Source organism: Lepidochelys kempii, chromosome 3, assembly GCF_965140265.1.
Source record: "Lepidochelys kempii isolate rLepKem1 chromosome 3, rLepKem1.hap2, whole genome shotgun sequence".
In the NCBI taxonomy this organism is placed as follows: Eukaryota; Metazoa; Chordata; order Testudines; family Cheloniidae; genus Lepidochelys; species Lepidochelys kempii.
The window spans coordinates 154,833,698-154,846,424 of NC_133258.1; the positions used below are offsets into that span (position 1 = coordinate 154,833,698).

Here is a 12,727-nt window from a genome sequence, read left to right on the forward strand (position 1 = left end):
TGCTGCTGCCTGCAGTTCCCGGCCAATGCGAGCTGCGGAATCAGCGCTCAGGGCGGGGGCAGCGCGCGGAGACCCCCTGTCCCCCCAGGGGCCGTAGGGCCGTTCCATCTGTTTCCGGGAGTGGTGCAGAGTGAGGGCGGGCAGAAAGCCTGCCTTAGCTCCGCTGTGCTGAACTGCTGGCCGCGGCTGGGGGCCTCTGGGCCCTTTTAAATCGCCCAGGCCCCTGGGCAATTGCCCCCTTTGCCCCCCCGCCCCGTCAGTGGGCCTCCTATTGTCATTTTTTAATGTAATATTTTTTTCTGTCCCTCCTCCCATTCACTCCATCTGTCGCTCTTGCACTGTGGGAAACAGAGGAGAACCTCTGCTGCAATCAAATTCCAGATCTCTGACTTCCAATGGCTCATTGTTTCACTTTCCTCAATTAAGTTTGAACCATAAAAACAGATGGTTTCCTATCAGGAAATTAACACACACACTCACTGGATATGAAAGCAAGGCCATAAAAATAGGGCCAGGGTAGTGGTGCGGGGGTAAAGTTAAATTGTCGAGCGGCCTGAGTGGCACCATCAATGCGAAGTCATAGGGAAAGCAGGATGAGGACGAGTGCAGTATATCATCTGCTAAATGCACCCATTCTTAGGCAGAAAGAACAGCTGACTATTGGTGGGGAAAATCCTACTACATGGATGCAGTGTTAGATGGTTTGTAACACCCCCCCGCAATATCTACCATTTAATAATACTTATGGAGCACTTTCCAATCAGGGATCACAAAGGCAAATGATGACCATCACCACACCCATATAAATACATCTGACTATCCCCATTTTACAACTGCAACATAAAGGAGGCTGCAACATAAAGAGGATGAACAATTTCCCCAACTCAGTGGCAGAACTAGGAATAGGACCAAGAACCCTGGCTTAGAGTTCCTCGCTCTACCTGCTGGACTCAGTACCTCTTCTGAACGTACATATGTGGGGAAAGCCCAGAACTGGAGCTCTGAGTGTAAGCAGGGCAAATATACTCCACTCTGCTTACCTATGCTTTGCATTCAGCTCTCAAATGAAGCACTGACTGGGACTCTCCTCATTGCTTTCCCCTCTCCCATGATGTTTGCTCCTCCCTCTGCCTCATGCCTGTGACATGTCATCTTTGGCTCTTGGGAAACCAAAGCTTAGGGTTGAGTTTGACTGGAAAATTCAGGAGTGCCATTTCAGATTTCAATGGCGACGGGGCAACTTTCAGCAGAGGCCATGGGGCCACTTAGACCCCTGGAAGTTCTTGGGATTTTTGAAGGATAAAAAGTAAAAATCCAAAATCAGTAAGTTCCCTTCACAGTTGCAAGGGTAGAGACCTCACTATTCTTTTCCTAGGAAAAGCTGAGACTCTGAAGCACAAGACAGCAGCCCCCAATGCACCGTTAGGCCAGGGGCACTTCAACACCCCTCTAGGAGCCGATGTTCTGGCCACCTTCACCAATCACAGCATCTAGCCCAAGCACTGGGGCCAATCAGCAGTGAGGGCGTGTAGCACCACATGAGGTTGGAGCAGAGCTGCAGTTGCTTCAGCCCAGGGGACAGGTGGGTCCCTGGAGCTGGGTTGGGTAGGTCAGGGAGCAAGCTCTAAGCTGCCTGTGGGTCTCTGGCTGCTGAAGGTTTCAGGGAACAGAGCAGGTCTCTGGGCCTGGAGCCCGAGCTACTCTCCAGGGCAGCCCCAGGTGCAGCCCACAGGACAGGCCCTAGGGGGCTCCAGCCCCCTGCAGGTACTTGCCTTCCTCCTGGGCCATGGGCAGCACCTTGAAATTAACACGTGGCATGAAGCATAGGTGGGGAAAAAGAGCAACTCTCCCCCCACCCCCATACACCCCTAAATAGCAAACTTGGGGAAATTCCTTCTTTGTTTGGGGTGAGTGAGTGAGAGTTAATTTCAGATCAGGGCTTCTTTCTCTGATCTGTGCCAGACACAGTGTCAATGTAACCAAAGGCTCTTTAAGGGGCACTCACACCCCCAGATCACATATCTTGCCCCTTCAGTGCAAAATATCACTTAACTGCTTTGAGCGCTGCCCAGTGACCCAGGTATATAAGGCAAAACACATCAGCAGTGCTGCCCCATGTGCCAGCTTCCTCGCCACTGAAGTGCACTGCATTTTCACTGCAAATGCCAGCAACAAAGGGGATAATTAACCAGGTTGCCTTGCAGTCCAGGTCATTAAAGAGACTTTCACTATGTATTCACTCATAGACCTACCCATCCCAAAGGAGCCCCTTCCTCCCTGCACCTTCTTACCTACACAAGAGACGCCATCGTCAGCCAGGTCTGTCCCAGGCTCACAGAAGCAAATGACCTTTTGAGTCTCCAGATCAACACGGCACTCATCAAGCTCACAGTGGCTGCAGTTGAGGTGCAGCTTAATAGCCACCTCTCCATGCCCCTCTGTCACTAGGGAACAGATGAAAGAGGCTGAGTTGTTATTGTAGAGATGACCCAAGAGCTTTCCGCAGACAGCGACAGGAGAACTGCCGCATTATGGGATGGGAAATGCACAAGTGTATGGTGCCCACGTGCCCCATATCGGGTGGAATGGGCCCTGTGTGAAAAACCTTTCCTAACTGCCATTCACCCCTCTCTGCTGACTGTATTCCCACTTCTCACTGGTACCTGCATTAGGGGAGAGGAGACTGAAGGAATCTCAGCTAATAGTTTTCATTTACAGAAAAAATCCCTCCGCTAAGCTGTCTTGGACACCTGCACTGTAGCCATGTTGAAGCAGCTACGCTGGTGCAATGTGGCCACACAGCCCCACCCCCTTCAGTGAATCCTGCAATGCAGCAAGGCGTCCCGCCAGCTTTGTATTGCCTCTACAGAGCACAAGGGGCATTGTGGGGGCAGGCCCAGGGCATGCTGAGGCCAGGAGGAAGTGTTGCTGGAGCAGTCCTGTGCTCTCCATGCTACAGCAAGCCCCACTGGGGTTATGGGAGTGGGGGGGAGGAGATACAAGTTAGGTCAGTCCTCAGAGTTTTCTAGTCTGTGCTGGGGCTTAACCATCCACAGCATCCCCTATTGACCCACTGGGGAAATCAAGTTCACATCTCAACTCTTGGGGCCAGCACAGACTGGGAAAGCTGCCACGGTAGCACACTCCATCTGCAGGAACTGGGGGAAGTGCCTCACTGCCCTCTCCAGCAACTCTCTCAGTCTGACCTAGGAGAAGCTTTAGTGAGGGAAGAGCTGAGCACCGAAACATTTCTCATAAGCTCGCTCTCAGCTTCCAGCACTAGCAGAAGCACAACATATAAATCACAGGCTGACGGCTGGGGGAGAGGGGCCTGCTGGATCATCTCGTCCGTGCTCCATCCAGGACTGGAATGTGGTTGTAGATTGTTGTACACCAGACATACTCCAACTTCTTTGACTAACACTCTTTTATTTCAGGCAGCACACCTATCCTGGCAGTAGCTCCACAGACCCACACTTGCCAACAGCATACAACGCAACACTGGAAAGCCAACAAGTGTCCTTGTTTAACTTTCTGCCTACTCCCCCTACTGGCTGCCTTATTACACACCTTATAACAATTTGTTCCCTACAGTATTTCTTGGGTTCATTGTCCAGTCCAGTTTTAAACGACTTAAGAAACGAAGCTTCCACCACTTCTCACTATTAGGAAATGTTTCCCCAACAGCCTTCATTTTTTTCTTCACTCCCTTTCATCTCCTTTTTCCTCATTGGACTACACTAAACAACTTCTCTCCTTCCTTGGTGTTCACAACCACACTAATCTACATTTTCTACCTAAGGATCTCAAAGCTTTTCCAGACACAGCCTACTCCAAACAGGAAGGAAACTCACGAGAACTGACTCCTGATTGATATCAATACCTTTTAGTGCAGGGGTGTATAAAGTACCCAGTGAACTAATAAAGGACACACCATCCTCCCCATCCATCTCTGGGTCATTGTCCGCTGCAGCATTGCCACCTATGTCAAATCAGAAGGTACCTTAACATACAAGTGGTTCATTAGATCTAAAATACAGTTAAGAATTGCAACATGCAACAAAATTCACAGTATGAAGCATCCAAATGAAAAAGGGCAATTAATCAGTCAAAATATCCAGCTGGGATGTTTAATGGATGGTGGAAAGGTTTAGCGGATAGTGGTATGGACTACTGGCCTTTCACTTCTAGGATTTCAGCTTAATAACGTTTGTGGATCTTAATTAAGCAAATTAATCTTTCACCTCAGTCCCAAGGAGACCATTGCCCACTAAGCCCAAATATCACCTTTAATCATTCAGATGCTGTGAAAAACATACAAACAGATCGTCCTATGCATTCATTGGGCTAGCAGCCTGGACTATGCCAGTGCATAAGGGTTAATTCATCGCAGTTGCTGATCAGGCTGTGTACTCCACCAGCACTGGGAGTAACAATCATCTGATCTGCTCTCTCTCCTCTACACCCTCGGGCCAGGGTGGTCCACCAGCAATGGGGGACAGAAGGAGCTTGGATGGGAAATGTTCAAGTGTGCCTTGGACAAGCAGAGGGTCTCAGAAGTGGAGCGGTAGACCAATATTTTGATCTGTTAACATGCACAGATGCCCTTCCTCCACCCCAAAAAGAGATGGTTGTTTTTCCACTTTCATCACCTTTGGCAGGAGAGAAAATAGCAAACTGCAAACAAAAGTATCTCACATAAGGCATTCTGTTGAAAAAATCGTTACACATAATATCATCACAATCCAGGTGGTCAAGCTAGAAATTCAGGCTAATTACTTCCTTGCAGTATTTTGACTCTACCGCAGCCCTGATTTCACACCACAGTGGTGGATAACCAGGAGTAAGAAGTCCACCACCACTGAAGGGATGGGTGGCCACAGGGACCGATTATGGGTTGTGGAGCTGTTCACCCTCTGATGATGGCTTTCAGTCTGGCCCATATCGGTAGTAATTCTGTGTCGTTACCATCTGGTGGCTGATCTGGAGCCTACTGGAAAGGAATTAGGGGCCTCCGTTCAGTTCCTTGTTGACGAAAGCCACCATCATAGCTGTCATTAATTGGCCTCCCTTGTGGCAGACTTAGCACAAGAGCCAAGGATTGGACTATGGAGACCGAAACACCTGCCTTGCCCTTCGAGGTGATTCCTCTAGGGTTGAGGCATGCTGGTCTTAGGGCAGTGTGGAGGAAGTTTAGATTGCCACTGCTCATGCTGAATCTCCTTTAAGGCTATGTCTACACTGCACTGTTAACCCGGTAATTGGCACCAGGGTCTGAGCGTCTGGGTTAGCCCTGCTTGGGTGAGAGCACCTCCACAGCAAAGCCATATCTGGCTATTTCCACACTTGTCTGTGTGTGTCTGGGGGAATACCCCATGGTTTTTCATGCTGAGACACTCTAGGATTTCTTTCCCAGCCAATTGTGGGAGAATCTGTCTCTCCCTCAGAGGGAATGGTGAGAAGGGCATTAGAGGACTCAAATGATTTAGCCTGTGTCCTCACTGAACAGTATGTGGGTTTCAGCCTGAGTTAAAGTGGAGTCATGGCTCTCACCACCCCTCAAGCTGGGTCAGCTAGCCTGGGCTTAAAGCACCTCCAGACCTGGATAAAGGGTGTTTTTCCCCCCTACATGGATAGTAAGTGGGGTGAAGACTAAAACCCGGGTTAACTCTGCAATGTAGGCATACCCTAAGTGTAAACACTGGCCATCAGACTCCATGGCAAAAGCCCTCAGATGCTGGTTTTGACCACAGGAATGCAAAGCTTATGGCTCCTGCTTCTTCAGCATCATGGCCAAGAAATGAAAAGCTCAATATACAGTTATGAGTCAAGAATCACAGCAGGATCTTGATGGCATAGTTTTCCACAATGCAAAGCCAGAATTCCAGCTGAAGAACTGACATCCGGCTATTTGCTTAAAGGCTAAACAACATAAGTTCATCCAGAGCTAAAAAGGCAACACACAGACATCCTATTACATAACAATCATATATGCTAGCTATAGGAGAATTTCTGATCAGTGTTTTGCTGACTATTAGCACTAAAGGAGGGGAAGGGACACCTTGAACATGAAGCCACTTTACCTATATATCCTCCGCCTCCTCCACCTGAGGAGCACCCCCCTCCACCCCCTCCGAAACCCCCTCTTGTCTCCCACCCCCACTTCTTCATGGCCTGGGGGCAGGATTTTCCTCCAGTAGCACCTTCCAGCAAGGACTTTCCTGACCACAGGAAGGAAGTGTTATCATTCCAGCCACCTCCACCACCTGCAGTTAAGAAAAGAGAAAGCATCCCACGTAAGTTTCTGTTACATCCAAAATATATATATCAGCAGAATGAATGCTCATTCCAAACATGTCAGCTGCAAGGGAGATCACCATATAGTGGTTAGAGAATGGGACGGGAGTCAGGACTGCTGGGTACTAATCCCAGTCTGCCACTAACTGGCTGTGTATGACTTGTGACCACAAACTCTCTGTGCCTCTTTTCATTCATCTATAAAAGAAGTGCAATACTGTAATGAGATCTGGTCAGGAAATGGTATTTTTCCATGAAAAATTTAAAGAGATGAAAAATTTGAGATGGAGGGTGTAGGGGGAAATAGGATTTTTAAAATTTTTTTTGGAGGAAATTTTCCAGTATTTTCATGAAAAACGAACCCAAAAATTTTTTGGTTTTCAAAAGGTTATTGGTTTTCAAAAAATACTGAAATAATTTTTTCACTAACCCCCCCCCCCCGAAAATGTTAAAAGAAACATTTTTCTGCAAATAAATTAATTAAAAATGCAATTTTTCTTCACCACTTTTTTTGACTAGCTCTAACTGTAATGGGCCATTTTCAGAGTAGCAGCCGTGTTAGTCTGTATCCGTAAAAAGAAAAGAAGTACTTGTGGCACCTTAGAGACTAACAAATTTATTAGAGCATAAGCTTTCGTGAGCTATAGCTCACTACTGTGTAAGTGCTCTATTGCCCTCTACAGGATGAAATCAGATATTCTCAAGTGTGTGTCTTTGGTCTCATATTGGTGACAGCTAACACAGAATCTCCTTTAGGTTGACTCTAGTTGCTAGCACTTTTTGAAGCTGGAGGAAATCATTTAAGCATATCCTTGCTGTTGTTGTAAAGTTCCTGGTGGCCAGAGTGTGCAGCACAGTGAAAATGGGGAAGTTGGACTGACACCACTACAACTCTTTAGTTCGCTATACAAAGCCGGAATAACTTGAGTTTGTGTAGTGGTGGGGGTGAATAGCTTCCTCAACACTGAGAAGTTATATGCAGAAACCTGAGCTCAGGCTATGGGAAGTAGAGTGGATGAAGAAGGAACTAACTTTCTATTACTCCGTCACCAACCTGGGATCTGAAATAGGTTTTTAAAACAAACATTTAATTATCTTTTAAATGAATGGACCACCCAACACAAACCATTTTTCTTGAAATCATTTTTCTTGAAATTCTGACTCACATTTCTACTACCTTGAGATATCTAATTTTCTGATATCAAAGAGTTTGTGCTTATACTCTTTAATAGTCTAAAATACTACAGCGATTCTTACTAGCGCTACTGGTGCCTTTCATTTGAGGAGCTCAATGTACTTAACAAATAGTAAATAGTTAAAGCTCACAACAGCCCTGGAGGTAGAGAAGCATTATCCCCATTTTATAGGTGGCCAAACTGAGGCCTAGAGAGGTTAAGTGACTTGCCACAGGCCACAAAGTAAGTGGATGTCAAGAAGAGAATTAAGAGTCCTGACTTCCAGCCCTCTGCTCTCTAAGCAGTCCCCACTATATAGCATTCAGTTTGGAACATTAAAAAACGCATTTCAGTGCCTCAATTCCCCATCTGTAAATTGGGGATACTAATACTTCTCTCTTTCAGACAAGGATTGGGGTGAGTTAGTTTGAAATTGTACAAACTACCACATCCATAAGCACTCAATATTGTTAATTGTGATTTTGTTTATTTTTGCAGGGTTCATGATGATTGAAGGTTCAAGATTCAAAGTGCTGGACATTACAGAGCTATGGAAGAGGCTTTTCAGTCTCAGGAAACAAAACAAACAAACATATGTAAATTAAAGTGAATTTCATGCTTGGGAAAGGTGCCAGACTGACAGTCTGTAAGACTGAAGTCCACTAACCACAGAATAGTACAATCCGAGAACAAAACTAGACAATGCTCTGAAGGGAACAATCCGGCCTTGGCAAGGAGATGTACTGGATGACAATAGGTCCTGTCTATCTCTGTTTTTTATGATTCTGTAAGCAGAGACCATAGAAGCACAAACTACTCATAGACAGAGAATGCACTTGCCCTGACGTGAGATGGTGGTCCCCACCTCTGTGGCTCATTCAGCTCTTTTTGCAGGGACTGCTATCCAGGCTGCAATATAGCCTTGTCTGCATTAGCCTGGGAATCTGTATTAGCAGCTATGCTGTAGAAATTCTACATGATTTCCATGTCTACAGGGATGTCTTCCCTGTGGTGACAAGTCTCACATTTTCGCAACTTATGTTCTGTCCCTCAATGATTTCCTGAGACAAGGTGGGTGAGGTAATATCTTTTCCTGGAGCAACTTCTGTTGGTGAGAGAAACAAGCTTTGGAGTTTACACAGAGCTCTTCTTCAGGTCTGGGAAAGATTTTCTGAACGGAGTAAATGTTCCTTACCTGCAGCTCCTGAATTTCCATTCAGCCCTGGAACAGATGAATCATTCTCCAGCCTTTCTGGATGAAAAGTATCTGTTTTGGCCCTGTAGGCCCTGCCACCACCTCCTGCTGCAATTATCAAGGGGACTGGCTCTCCATTCTCCATCTTAACAGGGTGAATTGAGAAATGAAGCTGGGGTTTACGTTGTGTCAGACATGCAAATACAAGTTCATCTCACATGCTAGTTACTTTATGTTGCACTAAGCAAGCCCCTAGGACTGCTGAGCAGTCCAAATTACAATTGCATTATTCACGTACCTGCATCCAAAGATAAATGGATACTACTAATCGTACCATGTTCAGTGGAGAACAGCTGCTCCGATGGCTATATGTATTGTGCACGCCAGTACTCATGGCTCTTGTAAAGCACGTAATGTTACCCTGTATGATGTAGTATATCAATTACGAGAGCTCTAAGGTACGCTGCTCTTGTAGTGCAGTACAGCGGCTCCACTTTGCAGGGGATTACCACTTTGGGAGTTACTTGAGTATGCAGAGTTACTATGATATAGTGCAAGTCTATTGATTTGAAGCATATTGAGAACACACAAAATTGGGATTTGGAATGAATGCTGATTGTAGCCAACTTTTGATAAAATGTAAATGATCTGTAGTGGAGATCAATGGCCTTTGACTGAAAAGCTACATCTACAGCAGAGCATAAAGGCTGATCCCAGTTGTTCATATGCCATAGCACAGCAGAAGTCAAAGGCTACAGGGCCTTGTGTATTTTGTAATTCCACAGCTCAAGAAACTGCCATGGAATTTACCCCTTGGTCGGAACTGTGCTCCAGAATCTCAGGTCACGTTAAGAAAATTATATTTATAATCCTCGTGGGTGCAAGGTAAACCTTAAAATGGGAACAGAATGTAAACTGATGCAGAGACCCTGCCTGAGTCAGCAGACAGCCTTAGCAAAAGCTCGAAGAGGTATGAACAGGGTCATTCAGTTCAATCAGGGCTCAGGACCTCTGTGCATATACAGCCATACCTTGTAAATATAAGTTATATTTAAGCTCACTTTAAGGCTTGTTTACACTGTCGGAGCGATTTAAAGGGTCCTTAGTGTAAGTAAAAATCAGGCCCAGAGAGTTCTTGGTGCTCCAGGTACGTTGTAGGGGGCACTTACTAAACCAAGGGTGGCATTCACGTAAAAGTCTAGGCAGTGTGCAGCATTTTTATGTAATAGGATATAATGGCTAAGTTCCCATACCTTAAATATATACGTTGCTCCTCCCCCTCCACCACCTCCTCCTGCCCATTCATGGACACTCCTGTTCACTCGAATCTCCTCTTCAATCACATTATTCTCTCCAATGCATACTTTCTGTATAACATGGTTAGTCTGCAGATAGAACAGCAAGTCTGAGTTCAGACAAGTAGCCCCACTACACACACAAAGTAAGCTCATCAGCTACAAAGGCCTCATATTCTTCCCTCCCCTGCATTTGCAAACCAATGGCCTAAATGTGCTTCCACCAAAACCAAAGGGAATTTTGCTACTGACTCCAAAGGGAGCAGAAGCAGGCTCACAGTCTCTTACAAGAGTGTCGCCTTTTGCTCTGCTACTGGCCAGAGGAATCTGTGGCTTTTTAAAATTGAGTCCTTTTAAAATGAATCCAGTGCTGTCACAGACGCCAACCTTCCAAAATGCTGGGGGGTGCTCAACCCCCGGCTCTATCCCAGGTCCTGCCCCCACTCCATCCTTTCTCCCAAGGCCCCCGCTCCACTTCCTGCCCCTGTTTTGCCCCGCCTCTTCCCACGCAGTTCCACCCCCTCCCCCGAATACGTGGCATCTTCACTCCCCTCTCCTAGCCTCCTGCACGCCACGAAAGAGCTGTTTGCGGTGGGCGGGAGGTGCGGGGAGGGAGGAGGGGGCGCTGATCTGCAGGGCCCACCAGCGGGCGGGAGGTGCTGGGGGAAGGGGGCGGTGCTGATCGGGGGGCTGCCAGTGGTGCTCAGCACCCACCATTTTTTCCCCTGTGGGTGCTCCAGCCCCGGAGCTCCCATGGAGTCGGCGCCTACGAGTGCTGATCAAAAGAGGCAAATAGACATCCCTAGAAACTGGTGTCCTATATTTATCCACAGGAGAGGTATGGCATAACCTAAGGGCGACTCTACTCTAGTGCTAGGGGGTATGATTTCTCTACTCGTGTGCACGTACTCAGGGATGCTGGAACAATTTGTACAGTGGGGGGTGCTAAGAGCCCTTGAACCACACTGCAAACCCTGTATAGGATGGAAGCCACTTCAAGCCAGGGGGTGCGGTAGCACCCTTAGCACCCCTGCTTCCAGCACCGATGCACAGGTGCATGCCAGCTCCCATCGAGCTAGCTTAAGTCTAAATGGCAGCATAGCTGTGCTAGCCTGGGAAGCGGCTGAGCTGTGCAGAGAAGAAACCTGCCGGAGACCTGGGGGTATGTATTCGGCACAGCTCAGCCACCCTTCCATTGCTGCTGCTACCATAGCCACACAATGCTACTCATGCTAGCTCAAGTACGTGTACACAAGGAGGGGAATCACACCCCTAGTGTGTAACATAGTGCAGATGTAGCCAGTGCGAACCCCTCCCACTTCCTCCTACGCGTAACAACAATAACTTGGTTTTCACCGAGCACTTTTAACCCACAGATTTCCATAGGCTTTACAAAGGCAGGTAAATATTATTACTATCTGCATTTTACAAATGGGGAAACTGAGGCACTTAGCAATGACATGACTTGCTCCAAGTGACGCAGCAAGTCAGTGGCAACCAGGAATAGAACCCAGGTCTCCTGACTCTAAAGTCCAGTGCCCTAGCCACTGAGCCCGACTGCCAACATGTTTCAGTCCTTTGAGGGACCAGCTACCAATCAGTGCCAAATGCCATGACAAGTTTTGTGGTGGACACTTGTTCATTAGGCAATCAGCTGAGTCCACACCAACTCATTTCATACAGACCAACTGAGAGCCATAATGACCATCCTTAACGTAGGAGAAAGAACAGTAATTTGGTGACTAATTATGCATCTGTGGTTCACACCTGTTGTCCCGCTAAAGTCAATCAGAACACTGTTGTGTGTGTCCAGTGAGCATGACTTAGCTCTGGGGATTTACACTAGCTGGAGCTCAGCCATTAGTTATTTTACTTTCTGGTTGTCATGTAAGTATCTGTCTCTCAATTTCAATCTTGTTATTTATACTGGGCTCAACACTGGGGTAATGAGCCTTAATGGAAATATTTACAGATAATATTTGTCTAAATATAATCCTCCCTCTGTATCTTCCAACTCTCGCACACAAGTATTTTATTGCGGGAGAAGAACTTGATGCATGCATCTTTCCAATTTAGAACTGAAGTGTTTTGTTTACCATAAAGTGGACGCAAAACTTGGCTGCCGAGTACCATAGGCACAATTAAAAATCCACTGCAGGCAAGAATTTGATTCAGAGTTGGAAGGGGATGATTAATAAAATGACAAAGTGCAATGATCCAGAGAGACCAGTAAATTACAATTGGATTAAAAAAAAACACACCTTCATTTGCAAAGACATAACTGATTACAATCCAATCAAGTAAAAGTCCCTTCCACAAGTCAATGCAATATCTTTGCTTCGATGAAAGAATTACATTAGCACTCAATAAATCCTCGCTAAGATTACAGTGGCCTGTAATTTAATGACTCCATATATTATATTGCACTGGAATGATCTGATTATACATGCTAAATGAAAGTCTGAGTTAGGACACATCTGATTCTAAAGGGCTCTTACATTAACCGTGTGTGTAAGTAAGTGCATGTGTGTGTGGGAACATTATTCCAGTTTTAGCATTTTCTGCAATATTTGGCTTTGGGGCCCCCAGACCCTTTCACTTTCCTGCCTGTATCTTCCTTCCCTTCCCTGCTCAAAGTTTGTAATGGGCAGCAATGCTTTGGTTTCGTGAACCCCAGCCGCATAACAAGTGCCATCGCCAAGAATCCTGCAGACTACTAAATGCCCAGATCAAAAGCTGTGGTGAAATTTCACAGGATAATGCTT

General features: G+C 46.5%; 1 protein-coding gene across 1 annotated transcript in view; it reads right to left on the reverse strand.

Annotated features, from left to right (window-relative positions):
- Positions 1-12,727, reverse strand: part of ALK (ALK receptor tyrosine kinase) — a 539,109-nt gene that overhangs the window by 30,265 nt on the left and 496,117 nt on the right. The window contains exons 14-19 of the mRNA XM_073336696.1: positions 9,921-10,052; positions 8,668-8,812; positions 6,084-6,266; positions 3,884-3,982; positions 2,292-2,444; positions 652-657 (exon numbers count right to left, since the gene is read on the reverse strand). Coding sequence (XP_073192797.1) covers positions 652-657; positions 2,292-2,444; positions 3,884-3,982; positions 6,084-6,266; positions 8,668-8,812; positions 9,921-10,052 — 718 coding nt within the window. The remainder of the gene's footprint in view (positions 1-651; positions 658-2,291; positions 2,445-3,883; positions 3,983-6,083; positions 6,267-8,667; positions 8,813-9,920; positions 10,053-12,727) is intronic.